The sequence below is a fragment of the Oryzias latipes genome (genome assembly GCF_053564925.1).
Source record: "Oryzias latipes strain Hd-rR chromosome 1 unlocalized genomic scaffold, Olatipes_Hd-rR_3.1 chr1_Y".
NCBI classification, from domain to species: Eukaryota; Metazoa; Chordata; class Actinopteri; order Beloniformes; family Adrianichthyidae; genus Oryzias; species Oryzias latipes.
In genome coordinates, this window is record NW_027616335.1 from 6,424,680 (window position 1) to 6,441,426 (window position 16,747).

General features: G+C 39.5%; 2 protein-coding genes across 6 annotated transcripts; one reads left to right on the top strand and one right to left on the bottom strand.

Moving 5' to 3' along the window:
• Positions 1–249: 249 nt before the first annotated feature.
• synpo2b (synaptopodin 2b) lies at positions 250–6,552 on the bottom strand. 3 transcript variants are annotated; one of them, XM_078943478.1, is made up of 3 exons: positions 6,441–6,552; positions 4,511–5,796; positions 250–858 (listed from the first exon to the last, which is right to left on the bottom strand). In XM_078943478.1, exons 2-3 carry the CDS (start codon positions 5,468–5,470, stop codon positions 379–381), a joined length of 1,440 nt encoding a protein of 479 aa, XP_078799604.1. In that variant the 5' UTR covers positions 5,471–5,796; positions 6,441–6,552; the 3' UTR covers positions 250–378. The 3 variants fall into 3 exon arrangements, with proteins under 3 accessions (XP_078799604.1, XP_078799603.1, XP_023816567.1); XM_078943477.1 differs by having other exon boundaries at positions 3,803–5,796; XM_023960799.2 differs by lacking the exon at positions 250–858 and having other exon boundaries at positions 2,315–5,796.
• A 4,532-nt stretch (positions 6,553–11,084) lies between these two features.
• LOC101172381 (solute carrier family 22 member 7) lies at positions 11,085–16,565 on the top strand. Of its 3 annotated transcripts, XM_078943480.1 has the most exons (11): positions 11,085–11,517; positions 11,613–11,716; positions 11,806–11,853; positions 13,909–14,063; positions 14,141–14,309; positions 14,397–14,520; positions 14,585–14,694; positions 15,559–15,773; positions 15,849–15,957; positions 16,042–16,248; positions 16,404–16,565. In XM_078943480.1, the coding sequence occupies exons 1-11, from the start codon at positions 11,137–11,139 to the stop codon at positions 16,474–16,476; spliced, it is 1,695 nt and encodes a 564-aa protein (XP_078799606.1). In that variant the 5' UTR covers positions 11,085–11,136; the 3' UTR covers positions 16,477–16,565. The 3 variants fall into 3 exon arrangements, with proteins under 3 accessions (XP_078799606.1, XP_023816770.2, XP_078799607.1); XM_023961002.2 differs by lacking the exon at positions 11,806–11,853 and having other exon boundaries at positions 11,086–11,517; XM_078943481.1 differs by lacking the exons at positions 11,806–11,853; positions 16,404–16,565 and having other exon boundaries at positions 11,086–11,517; positions 16,042–16,357.
• Positions 16,566–16,747: the final 182 nt, after the last annotated feature.

Below are 16,747 nucleotides of genomic sequence, written 5' to 3' on the forward strand. Positions count from 1 at the left end.
CAGAATCCCACTTCAACACAAAAAACTACAAATAAGGCAGAATATATATTATAATAGCCAGTAGACTGCACTTATTTGTAGACAAGATTTTTATCCTTGTTTTTCTTTTTCACTCTGTTCTATTCTTTCTTGCTTGCTTGATTACTTTCTTTTTCTTTTCTTACTTTGGTCTGTAAGTTATGGTGTCCTTTTAAGTTAACTATTTAGATCTTAACCAACGCTACATCTGCCACCATTAATCAAGGGTTCTTTAGACTGACCCTTTTATTCCTTGAAGTATTATCATTACTATAAATATGCGTCTATCTTTAACTGGTGTATGCTAGACTTAATCTCTGTGGCATTAATTTGATCACTCTCTGCTCTATAAAAAGGAGATTACTTTGTTGGACTTGAGCCTTTCCTCCTGTATTCCGAGCCAGCCCAGCTGAAAAGCCTCAGAGGCTGGGCAGGTCTGAACGGAGGCCCGTAGATGGCCGGTTTTTCAGATGAGAAGGAACAGCTCATGGACAGAGGCTGAAAAGCCGGGGCAGAGTGATGACAACGACTGACGGCTGCACAGTCAAGAGACACTCTGCGCTTCCATTCTACTGGAGGCTCAGACAGAGACATGCGGTGAGCTGCACAATTAACTTTACTGGCAATATAAGATGGAAGACCATTGAAGGCATCATCCACGGTGCCAGTTGGGCTTTTAGACGCTGCTTCCCAAGGAGTTGGTGGCTTGGGGAGTTTTTCTTGAAAAGACGTTTGCCTTGTTGGGAAGAAAGATGGCCGATCTCCAGGCGAGAGAAGTGAGGAGACAGGAGCTGAGTTGAGTTGCTGAGACAGGCTCAGAGAACGGCTCCTCCCAAAACCCTACAAAAAAAATCAGGTGTTATTGTACTTATTCAGCAGAAACTTTCTAGCCTTTGCTGCCATCCTCTGGATTTATTTATAGGAGTCGATTTTTAAACTAAAATTTGTCGTAAGAGAAGAAAGTTACAGAAATTAAAATATAATAGTCTGTCCAAATAAATCATCATCCATGTTTAACCTCTTAAGACCTGGCATCCATGTGGACATCACATTTTGGGTTACATTAACACAGTATCTAAGTCTGCTTAACCGAAGTTATGTGACTACATGTATAGAGGGTTAGCACAACTATTATCTCATGTCGTAACCCTTGTGCTATCCTAGGCACTTTAACATTGGGAGTTGGGTCATCTAGACCCACTAGACAGTGCTCTGAACCTTTTTTTCTTCAATGATTTGTGATCTTCACTGGTGTCCATGGATTACATGAAAACTTCTTCACCTTTATCCACCTTTGTCATGGTAGGGAGAACACGTCAATGTACGGGTGGGGTCATCTAAGATAGCACAAGGGTTAAGAGGTTAAACCAACCAAAGGAAGAAATTGTTTTATTATAAATGCTGTCTCTCTTTTAATGCCTAATTACAATTTTTTTCAAATACTTTTAGTATCAATCAAAGCTATCTTTGTGAAGTAATTCTTTCATCAGTCTGATTTAGGTTTTCAACCAACACATGTTGTATTTTATCTGCTGTTGGCCGAATGCCTCAAAAGCTCGACACATTTAATACAAGTCAGTGTAAATGGAAAATAGATGCTTTGAGAATCTTTTTTAGCCCACGTTTTCACATGTTCGGTTTATAAATCTAAACGTTAGACAATGATACAATAGGGAAAATGTTAATCATTTTATTACATATTTGTGAAATTAAGAGTCCTCTTTCTCCACACTTGCTTTAAACATCTGTTTTTTTTAAGTTAATTGATAGATAGGAGTTTAGTTTCGACAGTTAAGAAAATTTTATATTTCTGGAGGATTGTAGTTTACGTTTATTTTCTTATCAAGATAGGAGGACAATCCTCTTTAACTATATACACAACTTAGATTTTTTTTAGATAATTTGTTTAGATAATTTAAATTCCCCTAAGGCAATATTTTGACTGCTGTAACATATTTCATTTCTTTCTTTACCTGAGGTACCTTCAAAGTTTTGTACCAAGTGAAATCAGAAAACCCAGTAAATCATTTTTTTTGGAGGAAAACTCCTCTTCCGTGTGGATTTCTTTCCTTGGCAACCATTAACATCACCCGGGAATACAATGCCAATAAACGTACAGTTGCTTCTTAAAACGGTTTCTGCTGGAAAAGCTGTGAAGCAGGCAGACACAGGTGTTCCCAAAGTGAAGAGGTAAATCCTTAATGACTGACAGGAAGGTGAGAGAAAGACAGTTGATGAAGAATTAGCATTCAGTGAAAAGGAAACTAAAAAACAAATCAAGCATAAGACAAACACACAAAGGAGGAAAAAGAAGTTTAATGGTATGACTATGCTCATTAGAAGAAGTGCAAACAAAAGTGTTGTTTTTCTGTTCTCTTTTTGATTGATTGATTCGATTTTAGATCCTTTACATTTCTGTTTTCAGTGTTTTTCAATTCAATTCAATTCAGTTCCATTTGTATTTATATAGCCCGATATTATAACAATAATTTAGTCTCAATGGGCTTCATACCAGTAATTGTTCAGTAAACATGAAATCATAGAATTTAATAGGCAAATTCTAAACTAAACTAAACTTAACTTAACTTAACTTAACTTAACTTAACTTAACTTAACTTAACTTAACTAAACTGGGTATCCCTGCCCTTAGACCCTGTCTGACATAGCAGTTCATTCATTCATAGCAGATGGTTGCAGAAAATACTTTCTCACAGTAATGAATAAATTTAAAGTCATGTGGATTCATAATCACAGCAGTGAAACATTTATTTGTTGTGACACCATCAAAGTCTGGAATGAGACTGAAGGAATCTATAGTTGTGTGCACACAAATAAAGTATGACTACAGGTTAGATCCAAACACAATGAATCCTTAAATTTCTAAAGAGGTCAAATATTGTTTCCTCAAATGGCCAACCTGTTTAATTTCAACTTTATAAAAATTTGTTTGGGAGGGGTTTAATAATTTCTGATGCTAAATAAAAAAACAGCTGATGTAGAGCAGAGCAAACTGTTGATAGGCCTTTGTGCACACGACATGGTAAAAGTAATGGCCCTTCCTGAGAATCTATAATGATTTTTCCTTACTTTTCAGGAGGCAAAAACATTTTCAGGGCCTTTTGAAAATGTTTAAAGACATCATTCGTGCAATTGAATAAAAAATTTTTAATGATTCATTCGATTGTCATCTTAGGGGAATTATTGCACTAAATTCTGAAATATGAAATTACTTTTTGGCACAAATTGGCAGAATATAAAATAAAAATGAAGTACATAAAGTTCATTTCTTAATCCATGGACCACAAATTTAAAAGGGTTGAAATTTTTGTGTGGTTCAAATTGGATAAAGTGTAGATATAGTGCAAAACTCTTAACGTTTCGACCTGTTAAGACGCGGAAGTCACAGAGTTGTAGTTATAATGAGCCTAGTGGTGTCTCAGACTTTACTAATTCAGCACAATGTTCTGTATCAGATCGAATGAAGCATTGCAACAGGCTTCCACTGCTTGCTAGTCACCACTGGTTTCTTTGCTGAAAACTTTGGCCGAGGAGCCATTTGACGTGCGCCTCTAGCAATAAGAGATGCAGGAGAGAAAGCTGAAGCTATGCTGTCACCAAGGGACGAGTGCTGGGATGATGTGCTTGCAAATCGGGCTCTTGGTGCTTGCTTGCTGCTTACGCGATGGGCGGTGGTTGTGGCAGTGAGCTTTTTATCCAAATGCTTGTCAGCCTCAACCAGCCCAGCTGATCTTGTGTTTTTGGCAGAGAAAACTTGGAGACTTACCGATTCAGAGGACTTAGCAGGAGTCTCTGCTTTGCTTTGAGCTGAAAGCTCAGGGCTTTTATAGGAGGAACGAAGGGAGGCTGATCTTTGTTTGCGGCTTTTTGTAACTTCAAACTTTGACGCAGGAGTAGGTTTAGGACTAGGGGCTTTGCCCTCAGGGACCACATCATACTTGAATAGTGACGAGTCCAACTGGTACGGCTGGTGTTTCATAATATCTAAGGCGTTGAGCTGCTTGGGAAATGATTTAGGTTTCTCTTTGGACTTTACTTCTGGGCTTGTGGGAAGGGGCTTCTTGGCTGCGGATGGAGGGTAAAATGGGGAAAGCAGAGGGTTATAAGACAGTGGAGGTGGGGCTCTAATATTGGATGAATATCTCCAAGAGTTGGGGAGGGACTGAGTTGGCGAATGGGGTCTGGTTTGGTGAGCTTGCACAGTTTCTGAGTCAACAACAAACTTCTCCATACGAGACTGTCTTTTGGCAAACAATTGTGCGCCTTTTCCTGCCATGGCTGTACCTCTTGCAGCCTGACTGACACCTATACTGGAGGTTGGGACCTTTGAAGGAACTTGGGAGGCATTTATTACATGGATGTGACACTTTTCTGTCTGTGATGAAGAAGAAGCAACTAAATTTGGAGCGCTGTCTGACTTACTGATTGAGGGTGAATAGGGACTGTAAGAAGGACTGCTGGCCTGCATACTCACAGATGATGGCTGATGACTCCAGCTATTTGTGCTTGGCTGGGGATGAAGTTTGGGAGAGGAGCTGACTGAAACCCAGGCATTGGCAGGTGTTTGAAGAGCGGCCTGAGTTTGATCTGATGGCCAACCGCTTGTCATCTTTTGAGGCTGGACCCCGTCATTCTGGCTGTGACCCCCCACAGGACTGCGAGATAGTTGTGAGATTGGACTCCTTGAAGGAACATGTAGTTCACTAGAAGGACTCTTTGTCATCCAGGGTGGGCAGGCTGGATTGATGGGGGGTTTGGGGGCAACAGGAGGTGGGTTTTTAAGTTTAATTGTCCTGGGTTGCATGAAGTTACAAGCTTCAGCACCCAAACTAAAACAGTCTTCCTCTGGTTCAATGTAGGACCTCCTCTCTCCTTTGTTTTGGCGCTCAGATGCTTGTGCAGATGCTGGCGGCTGCTTGTTTGCAGATTTCCTTTTGGAGTCTGAAAGAATGCCAGTCTTTATTGCTGGCACATATATACGCTCATCTCTTGAGGCAATTATGTCTGCTGTTGGAGACCACACTTTTGGGTTGCTGTTGGGCAGTGAAGGCCGTTTGAATTTTACTTCCTCCATTGGGGCTTGAAGAGTTTCCTCAGCTACAGTGAAGCCACCTTGAAACCCCAGAAAAGGTCTTGCAGTTCTATTTGGCACCAAAGGCTTAGGCATGTTGGACAGGTTGTTTGTCTGTTGAGCATCTTGATGGTGCTCCAAAGGCTTTTTTGGATTAACACCAATGTATTTAGTCTCTTTGGCATATACTTTCATTGTGTCATTAACGTTCCTTTCTTCCGTTCTTTGCCGTTCTATTGCAGCACCCATTGGCGGTTGTTTACTGCTCAGTTCTTCCTGCTCTAATATAAATTCATCAATCCGTTTGCGTCTTTGAACAAACATCAAAACACCTTTTCCTTTTGTTTCTGGTAGTGCATCCATTGCTTCAACTCTTTTCCAGTTAACACTTAATCAATGCTGGTAATAATTAATAGAATATTCTCCGTTGTGGTCAGACACTTGTTATACCTGGCTGATCTAATCTAGTCAGTTTTCGTTCTACCAGGGCTTTGCTTTGAATGGATGAACACCGCTTCTCTGATTCTCCAGTGTGTACTTCTTGAGGCTCTACTAGTGTCTGTTGAACAGCAAATTTTGTTGTTTTCAGGATCCCAGTTTTTTTTTCTTTTTTGTCAGAACCCGGACAATTTGATGACATATAGTCTTGTTATCCTTAACATAGTTCTCTTTGAGGGCTCTTTTTGTGCCTGAGACAAAAACAAAACAGAAAGAGAATGAAAAAAAATACATAAATAAATCTGAGAGAAATGTAAAAATCCAAAGATAAATACACCATGATTCAGGGGAAAAAAATACTTTTTAGGGTTTTGTGCAGTAAAAAAAAAAATGAAATTAGCACAATGAGTTAAAGAATAACATAATTAAAAAAGTCCTCTACTGAAGGAGGCACATAAAATGAGCAGCTCACTTTCCGTTGCAGCCGAGAGTTACGATTGGAAAGAGATCCGGTGACAGAGCAGGCTGACACATGTTGGTGTCTGTCAAACTCGCCAGTGCCACTCTCATCATATGGTCATATTTTATTCTTATCCTGCTCCGTCTAAGCCATTGGATGGACCATTTAAGTCCACCTTGAATATACTGTAAGATTGTAACCCGAAAATGGATGCTCACATTTTTTGTTACCTTTTAACTAAATATATTACAACCTAGAAAATTATATTCAAAGTTTTTACTCAGAGTTCTGGGTTGCCTGCATGCAAAGTTATCATTGCACTGTCCATTTACAAAATAATACATATGCATAAAAAAGTCGTACTCTGATCTTTAGCATCTGCACAAGTGTTTTTTTTTTTTTCATTCAAAAGGAGAGTTGAGGATAGACTCTTACTTGTGTGCCTTCTCCTGTTCCTGTCCGGTCTGCACAGATCCGAACCAGACCCGGAGTTCCAGCTCTCTGCCTGCTCAGCACCCTCGTCTAAGATTCCAAAGAAGACAGAGGCAGGAGGTGCTTCTTTACTCCCTCCTTCCTCTGAAAGTTCAGTGCTCCAGTTTGAATTCCCTGGGGCATGTTTTGTGGTCGGGGTCAAGACCGGGGTCGCATCGGCCAAGTTGATAAAGAACAAGAGAAACTGGAGTGGCTGCCACGGTTTCTAAAGGTTTAGAGTCTGGGGTCTCTGGATATGCAGACCACGACACATGCCATATCTGAATGTAAGGATTCAGAAGTGGGCAACTTATACCATTTCATTTCTTTTTTTTAAACATTTGCCATAAAGTTGCTTTCTAACTCTTTCCCACATGCAGATTTTTATTTAAGTAGTGTTTTTAAACATGAAATACTATGAGACAAGACATTTGCAATGAAGACATGCTCAAACCAAGAAGCAGGAAATCATCTATTGTCCTAAGACATTAACTTACTTCTTCAAATTATTCCATTCCCCAATAGGAAGAGCATCTTTGCTCTGGGAGTTTCATTAGGCCTGCAACTGCTGTAAATGGAATGGTATTTAATATCATGGGACAAACAACATTCACGTCCAACAGAATAAGCAAAACATTAGGAGGGCTGTTTTCCGGACTTGTGTTTACACAGAGGTTTCTTTTTCTGCGCTGTGCCCATCTCTCACTTCATGTTTCTCATCTGCCTTTGACATTTAAACACATGTTTAGAATCTCCAGCACTTTTTTCTTCTCATTTTCAGGCTATTAAGGCCAGAACTGTGTTCCCAACTCTTAGGTAATAGTTTCTTCATTTCCTTATTTTATAAAGTGACAGTTACCCTTTAAAAAAGTTGACAAAATGTGCTGTTAAGTGAAATCTATTGCACATTCTCCCAAATTAAGCCTTAAAACAGTCTTTTTTTGGAAAGAGGCAGGCAAAAAAAAACATCAGAAAATCATTTCCTGATATTCACCAAGGGGTGGTGCCAAACCACTACAAAATTAAAATCAACTTTCAAAGTAAAATCCTTCTAGCTTCTAGCTAAGGCAATAGAGGCATGTGAGCTTTAACTAAAATACTATAAAATAAAACAACAATAACCTTAACTTTATGACAAAATATCTTTTAAAAGATTAGCGCTGCTCTGGGACCAATTTTTCAACAGGAATCAAACCATCAAGACATAAGATGAAGTCTCCCCCAAATAGAAAAAGGTCAATACCCAAACTAAGGCAACACAGAAAAGTCGGCTTGATTTCAAAGTTACAGAAATGGGTGAAACTAGAAAGAAACACAACATCTGGCCTAAACAGGCTCTGAGACTTGGGAAGACATGGTAAAAAAGGAGAATCCTGCAAACTAAATGTGCATTCTCATCCAACATTATTGACGTTCTTAACAGGATATACGGGCCACCGTTAAAGCAGAGAGCCGAAACATCACCTAGCAGTAGTGTCATGTGATGTCATTTCAGCAGAACATGAAGGGCCTGTCACGAAAACAAACTGAGTGTGGTGTAGTCCAGGTTCTGTCCTGAAGAAGAAATTGACACTGACTCCTCAAGTTTTCCTACAGGAAAATGAATAAAAGCCATTTTGACCTTGTAAATTAGCTATTTGAGTCATTTCAAATCAATAAAATGGTTTTGGGTAAACCTCTGTTGTGCAATCACCACCTGAGATCGAGATCAACCATGATGAACTACATACTGAACCACTGTATATCTCAACTCTACTGATGTTCACTCTTTAGTTTACTCTTAACCCTTGTGCTATCCTATGACCCCACCCTTACATTGACGTGTTATCCCTACCATGACAAAGGTGGAAAAAGGTGAAGAGGAGATGTGATCTATGGACACCAGTGAAGATCACAAATCATTGAAGATCAAAAAAGTCTTGTGGGGTCCAGATGACCCAACTCCCAATGTTAAAGTGCCTAGGATAGCACGAGGGTTACGTTAAAAGTTGGGGTTTTAAACTGATCTAAGCTGTGTAGACACCACACGCTTTGCCTGACCTTTGGCACAGCTTTAATCAAATCTACAAGTTGTTGCCTCTTTTGGAGAAAAAGCCAAGAAAAAAGAATGTGTAACAGCAAAGATGCAGTGTTTAGCATTCAGCAACCTCATGTATCATCAATAGACATTTGGTTTGATTTGTCGCCTTGAAAAGAGGGGTCAGCATCTATACCTAGGCTTTATTGTCTTTTAAGAACATTTCACTTTCACAATTTTGATGTCATCATATATATATAGTGTATATACTAATGTAAATAATAATGCATTTAAATGCTATTAAGTCTTTCTTGCATTCCTTGTGCTGCACCTTGAGATTATGTCAGCTGTGACCTAAAAAATGTGGTTGAATAAAACTAAATTGTTAAACATTTGCAGATGTCTTGTGAATTTTTTCTTCATGTTCTGTTGGACAGTTTAGTTTCACTCATAGATTCCCTCATTATTTTCTCCCATTTTCTCAGACTCCTTGAAGTATTTTAGTGATACATCAAAGGCCCTGGTTCCCCTGCTCCTGACAACAAATATAGTCACATACGGTGGTGGACAAAATTGTTGGTACCCCTCAGCTAAAGAAAGAATGTCCTCAATGCTCACTGAAATTACTTGAAACGTTCAAAAGTAACAATAAAATAAAATTCATTGAAAATTAAATAATCAAAATCAGCCATTACTTTTGAGTTATTGATTAACAGAATTATTTAAAAAAAAAACTACTGAAATAGGGCTGGACAAAAACAATGGTACTCATAACTTAATATTTTGTTGCACAACCTTTTGAGCCAATCACTGCAATTAAACGGTTTCTGTATTTGTCAATGAGCCTTCTGCACCTGTCCACAGGTATTTTGGCCCACTCCTCATGAGCAAACTGCTCCAGTTGTCTCAGGTTTGATGGGCGTCTTCTCCAAACGGCATATTTCAGCTCCTTCCACAGATGTTCAATGGGATTCAGATCTGGGCTCATAGAAGGCCACTTCAGAATAGTCCAACGCCTTTCTCTTTGCCATTCTTGGGGGTTTTTGGCTGTGTGTTTTAGATCGTTGTCCTGTTGGAAGACCCATGACCTGCGACTGAGACCAAGCTTTCTGACACTAGGCAGCACATTTCTATCCCGAATGCCTTGATAATCTTGAGATTTCATTTGACCTTCACAACTTCAAGACACCCTGTGCCAGATGCAGCAAAGCAGCCCCAAAACAAAACTGAGCCTCCTCCATGTTTCACAGTAGGGACAGTATTCTTTTGGTTGTATGCTTCATTTTTGAGTTTACGAACCTAGAGCTGATGTGCCTTACCAAAAAGCTCCAGTTTTGTCTCATCTGTCCAAAGGACATTTTCCTAGAGGCTATGTGGCTTGTCAACATGCATTTTTGCAAATTCCAGTCTGCCTTTTTCAGGATTTCCTTTTAACAGTGGTGTCCTCCTTGGTCGTCTAACATGAAGTCCACACTGGCTCAAACAACGATGAATGGTGCGATCTGACACTGATGTACCTTGATCTAGGAGATCACCTTTAATGTCTTTGGAGGTTGTTCTGGGCTCTTTGGATACAGTTCCAACTATCCGTCTCCTCAATTTGTCATTAATTTTCCTCTTCCAGTCACGTCCAGGGAGGTTGGCTACTGTCCCGTGGGTCTTAAACTTCTGAATAATATTTGCCACTGTTGTCCCAGGAACTTCGAGCTGCTTGGAGATGGTTTTATAGCTTTTACCTTTACGATGTTTGTCTATAATTTTGTTTCTAATGTCCTGGGACAATTCTCTCCTTTGCTTTCTGTTGTTCATGTTCAGTGTGGTTCACACCTTTTCACCAAACAACAACGTGACTATCTGTCTCCCTTTATATAGGCAGACTGACTGATTATGGGTTTGAAAACAGCTGTGATATCAATTAAAGGACATACCTGAGTTCATCATGACCCCCTGGACAATTGTTTCTCGGTCTTTTATGGAGGTACCATAATTTTTGTCCAGCCCTATTTCATTTTTTTTTTTTAATAATTCTCTTAATCAACAACTCCAAAGTAATGGGTGATTTTGATTATTCAGTTTTCAATAAATTTTAATTTATTGTTACTTTTGAACATTTCAGGTCATTTCAGTGAGCATTGAGGACTTTCTTTCTTTCTTTATTTCTTTCTTTAACTGAGAAGTACCAACAATTATGTCCACCACTGTGTGTGTCACATTCAGATGAGGCCGGGATAGGCTCCGGCAGCCCCGTGACCCCGAAAGGGAATAAAAGGATTAGAAGATAAATGAATGAATGATTGACAGATGTGCATTTTTTCTGCTCGTGTTAAGTGTTATATAAATTTTTTTTAAATGTAGAAATGTCTGGTGAATCTCTCGCAAAACAAAAGTTAAATACTAATCTAAATTTTTTAGAGAAATGTTAATTGGTTAAATAAGTTACCTTAAGAATCAAGACAGTGAATAAGGATGCTGAAGTCCCCCCTCTGTGCATTCACCACAATGTAAAGTCACAAATCTGTTTTAATGTTGGTTTGAAATGATTAACATTGTGCAAGTAAATGTGTATTTCTAACACAAAGTCGGGTCAGCTGCTCTGACTTCCACAGCATTCAGAATTTCCTGATACCTGAGACACACAGCAAAATGAACTTTGATGACATACTCTCTGAAATCAATGGATTTGGAAAATTTCAAATTGTGCTTTTCTTGATTCAGGTGTTATCTAGAATTAGTCTGCCGTGCCACTTCCTGTTGAGCAACTTCATCGCAGCTGTTCCGCCTCACCACTGCGACATCAGAGGTATCGAGGATGGAGGGTTATTCGGAAACTTAACCTTCAACCAAAAAGTCATTGTTGGCATTCCAACAGAGCGAGATGGGGCTCCAAGCTCCTGCTTAATGTTTACAAATCCTCAGTACCAGTATTTGTTCAGCTCAAACACCAGCGAGGAGACATATCCTGTCAAGTGTCAAAATGGATGGGTCTATGACAAAAGCATCTTTCGGTCTACTTTGGCAACAGAGGTGCATCAACAAATTTGATTTATTCAAGGACTTTTGTATTTGGTTTAAAATTAAAACTGCAGTGCATCCAAACATTGGCTCTGATTTCTTTGCAGTGGGATCTGGTGTGCAACAAAAAATGGATGAACAAAGCAACCGCTACTGTTTTCTTCATCGGTGTTATGACTGGAGCACCTCTGTTTGGATATCTGAGTGACAGGTAAGGCTGGCATGCAAGAATGTATATCTTAAAGTACCAGTGTTCATTGTTTTAAGAAGAACTATAGTTTTTAATGTTAAAACCATCAGGGAGAAAAGTTGTGCAGTACTGTCCAACGTGTTTGATAAAACTGTGAAGTAAGAAAATAAATCAAATATTTAAAAACTGCAATTTATTTGTTTTTAATACATAACTTTGAAAACAGTTACAAAATAATATGTTTTTACTAATGTAAGGGTGGTGACCATTTAACACATTTAAACTTTTGAAATGACATAATAATAATAGTAATAGATAGCTATTTATTTTTAATTGAAATAAAAAGCAGTTTTATTGTGATTATAATTAATATTATTACAGTAGCTAATACTGATTATACTAGTTTGTATTTGTAGTGTGGAGGCAGTAGTTAAAAATGGATATTATAAACAGAAAAAGAAACACTTGTTGTTTTCTGCACTCTTGTTTTTCCGCTTTCACTTACAAGCTAATGCACACTTTAGCTCATATTAATTTTGGGAAACATAGTGTCAGGTAGGGAGGGCTGGTGAGCATTAAGGACCCAAAATGGTTCCAGGGCAAGGGGTTTATTCTCAAACAAAAGCGCTGCAGAGCAGGGAAACCAAACTAAACTGACTGTGACCTAAACACGAAAACATGGCAGAAGACAGTCAGGAAAGAGAGTAATGGACCAGCACAAGAAGAAGGCAGAGACAAGACTTATATACAGACCGGACTGACAAGACAACGATCAGGAGAGATTAGAACCAGGGAAGTCAAAACTCAAAAGCATGACAAAACAGGAAACCTTCCAAAATAAAACAGAACTCAAACATGACAGAAACAAAAGGAAACAAAAACTAAGGCAAAGACATCCAAACCATGACAGTACCCCCCCCCAAGGAACCGCACAGAGGTTCCAAAAGTCAACCCAAGGAGGAGGGAGCCCATAGGTTGAACTTTGATGCACAAGAGTCCATGGAGACTGGGCTGGGCACACCAGTGAGGCTGAGACGATAAGTCCGGAGGACATCCGGAAGGCAATGCAGTCTGGCATGGCAGGTCCGGAGGACGGCCGGAACAACGATCAGGAGATTGGAACCAGGGAAGTCAAAACTCAAAAGCGTGACAAAACAGGAAACCTTCCAAAATAAAACAGGACACAGAACTCAAACATGACAGAATCCATGCAGTCTGGCTTGGCAGGTCTGAACGGCCGGAAAGCCGCGCTGTCCAGCAAGGCAGACGAGGCGGGTCTGGCATAAAGTCTGGGGCTAGCGGGGCCAAGTCAAGGTGCATTGGTGGTTCAGGTGTCGGCAGGGAGCCCAAAGCCGGTGTTGGGCCAGGCATAGAGTTCAGGGCCGGGGTGGCAGAGTCAGGCGGGTCTGGCCAGTAGTCGGGTGACAGCGGGTTGAGCCAGTCATCGGGGTCAGTTGAGTCGTCAGTCCATAGGGCAGCCGGGTCAGGCATGAAGTCTGAGGCAGGCGGGGCAAGTCAACAATCAGCTAGCGGGTCAGGCCAGCAATTGGCTGGCGGGTCAGGCTAGTAGTTGGCTGATGGGTCAGGCATGGAGTCTGGGACTGGCATGGCAAAGTCAGGGTTCGGTCAGTCGTCGAGCTCTGGCAGGTCGGGCCAGTCGTCGAGCTGGCAGGTCAGACATGGAGTCGGCTGGCAGGTCAGACATGGAGTCGGCTGGCGGGTCAGGCATGGAGTCGGCTGGAAGGTCAGGCCAGTCGTCAGAGTGTGTCAAGTCCACAGCCAAGAGGGCAGGCGGGTCGGGCTATGGTGCGTCCAGGGCCACCACCGGAACAGGAAAGGGCTGAGGTGCATCCGGGACCACCACTGGAACAGGCTGTGTTGCGTCCGGTACCAGAAATTCAAGACAGATAAGAATTCAATAAAATGAGTAAAAAAAATATTATTAATTTTATGCTGTTTTATTTTTTCTTCTTAATCTGCTTAATGTTAAGTTTCTTTTTAATCTTTCTTTTTTTGTAAAGCCCTTTAGGACCCTGATGGTCTTGTAATCATGTCATTCAATCAAAAAATATCACTGGATGTAAACAGAAAATATCTTTAAGTTTTGTTTTTTTTCCCACTAAAGCTAAATTTTGACTAAACAATGGACTTTCATTTGTCGCATATGACAGTCATATTTTACATACTTAATCCATGACTCCCTGTGTGAACAGGTTTGGACGACGGCCTCTGCTGCTGGTGTCCTATCTGTCCTCACTCACCTTTGCTATTCTCAGTGCAGTCTCAACGTCATTTGTCATGTTTGCCATTATGAGGTTTCTCACTGGGATATCCCTTGCAGGAATAAGCATTATCTCTATTGCCTTAAGTAAGGAGGCTAACAATTGCACATTCATCCATATTTGCATCATTTGTTTTGCTTTTATTAAATGTGTTTCCCCACAGATATTGAATGGTGTAGTACCAAACACAGGACTTTTTCTGGTATAATCATTAGTTTGGATTGGACACTTGGAAACTGGCTTTTGGTAGGGATTGCTTATGGGATAAATGAGTGGAGAACGCTCATTCTGGCTGCAACTTCACCCTTAATTCTGGCTGTTATGGTTTGGAGGTAAAAGCTTAGGCTTTACTTTAATAAAAAATGTTTTGTCTGAATCACACTTCATCAAAAAATGAAATAACCCTTTTTCAATTTCAGATGGCTTCCAGAGTCTGCTAGGTGGCTTATAGCAAATGGAAAAGCAGAAGCTGCTCAGTATTACATGATGAAATGTGCTAAGATGAACAAAGGATCCAAGGGCCTCACCACCATCATACCCGAAGTATGTCTATACATGAACAATGAATTATGTGGATTTGTGAGTCTAACAGTCACCCTTTTTGTAGGCATTACTGGAATCTGTGGAAAGTGAACGTGAAGGAAAGAAGTTCACTGTTGCAGACCTTTTCAAAACACCAAACATGAGAAAACTTGCAATATGCACAGGGATTGTTTGGTATGTATGAAATGTGTGTGGTTGGACCGTGAGTCTTTTTTTGAGTTTCAAAATACTCCAAAACTACTTAACTGCTTAAAATATTGCAAAAAATATATTTTCAAATGTTGGCTCTGTGACAGACTGTCAATCTGACTGTCAATCCAGACTCCGACAGTAGCTGGGAGAGGCTCCAGCAACCCTGTGAACCCAAAAGGTATTTAGTGGGTTCAGAAGATCGAAGGAGATTTACAATCTTTTTATTATAACTAATAAGTATTAATTTATCAAATCAAATCAAATCAAATCAACCTTCATTTATATAGCACTTTTACAAAAAACACGTCACTCAAAGTGCTGTGCATAAAATACAATAAAATTTAAAAACAAGATGACAAAACAAACAGTGCCGACAACCCCCCCTTCAAACACACTCACACACACAGACACACATATGCACACCTTGATAAAAAAGTGATAAAATGATGGAATGCAGAGACCATTTTTATGTTTAAAAATGATTGTTTGTGGCATATATGCTACAGTAATCTCTTTTAGAATGAACTTATTTCTTGTAAAAATAAAAAACTAAGCATCAAAAACAAAAGTATAATGATGAATGAGAATATTATAACTTTGAAAAGCACTTTGGATTAAAACGCTGTCAAATGCAGGCCTCTTATTCTAGTTCAATTCAATTAAAGTCAAACTTAAGTTTATACAAATGGTATTTTTTGCAGAATTAAAAGAAATAAACACGTATTCTGGATCTGAATTTATGGGCGAAAACACACTAATTTAAACATTATAATAAACTTTTAATTTTTTGAAAAGACTGCAATGACATTCGTTTATCAGTTTTTAACTGACATCTCTCTTTTTTAGGTTTGGAGTTGCCTTTACATATTACGGAATTACTCTGAATATTTCGGGATTTGGACTCAACCCTCACCTGACACAATTTATATTTGCATCAATTGAAATGCCGATGAAGATTGCAGTTTATTTCTCTTTAGAAAAACTTGGAAGAAGGCGTTGTGAGGTCACAGCCCTTCTGGCCACTAGTCTCCTCCTCTTCATCAATATTTTTGTTTCTAAAGGTACTTTTCTGTTAAAATAGATACTGTTGACTGATTTTTGTAGCAATATGCGATAAGCGCTTACTTTCTTTTTAGAAAAATGGCTCATTCGTACCATTGTGGGAGTTCTCGGAAAATCCACATCAGAGGCCTCATTCACAATAATGTACCTTTATACGACTGAACTCTATCCCACAGTAGTACGGTTAGTCAGTGAGACACTATGTCACTAAGCCCACCTTGTTGTTATGTGGCAGGCATCACAACATTTGTCTTTTGTTTTTTGCAGACAGAATGGTTTAGGCTACACTGCGTTTTTGGCACGCCTGGGTGTGTCCGTCTCCCCACTGGTCGTTCTATCAGAAGAAGCATGGCACCTACTCCCAGCATGCATTTATTGTGCGGTGGCTCTCGGCTCAGGTGTGATTGCTTCACTCCTGCCTGAAACATTAGACGCTCAATTGCCAGAGTTCATTGAAGACATTGAGAAAACCAGGTAAATGAGAAACGGTTTTCAAGAAAAAAGTTCTGCAATCCAATATTTAATCTACAGTAAAGGATTGTTCTCTGTAGAAGCTTTCTGTTAAAGAATAACCCAGAGTAACATTTCTCAGCACGTTACAGCATGCTCTGTCTTATCTGTATTTGCAGGAAACAATCTGTGAGGAGGGAAGAGATTCAATCAAACATGCACGATGACCTGTTACCAACCCTTTCTGCTTAGCTTCGTGAAATACAAAACGCATGTTTTATCCTGTTTTTTTTTTATCCTGGCAAAATCATGACTAAACCCAATAAATCATTTACCTAAAAGTGTGTCTCTTCTTGGTGAGCTAAAAGACTGTATTTGCTGCAGGGAGGCATCTCTTGCTTCAGTGTTCAGTGGTCATTCATCGGTGACAGGTTTGTTTGTTCCACTTTTTAGTTTGTGAATTGAAAAATAAATTGTCATAAAATAAATACATAAAAGACAAATAAGAATTCAAAAAAATTAG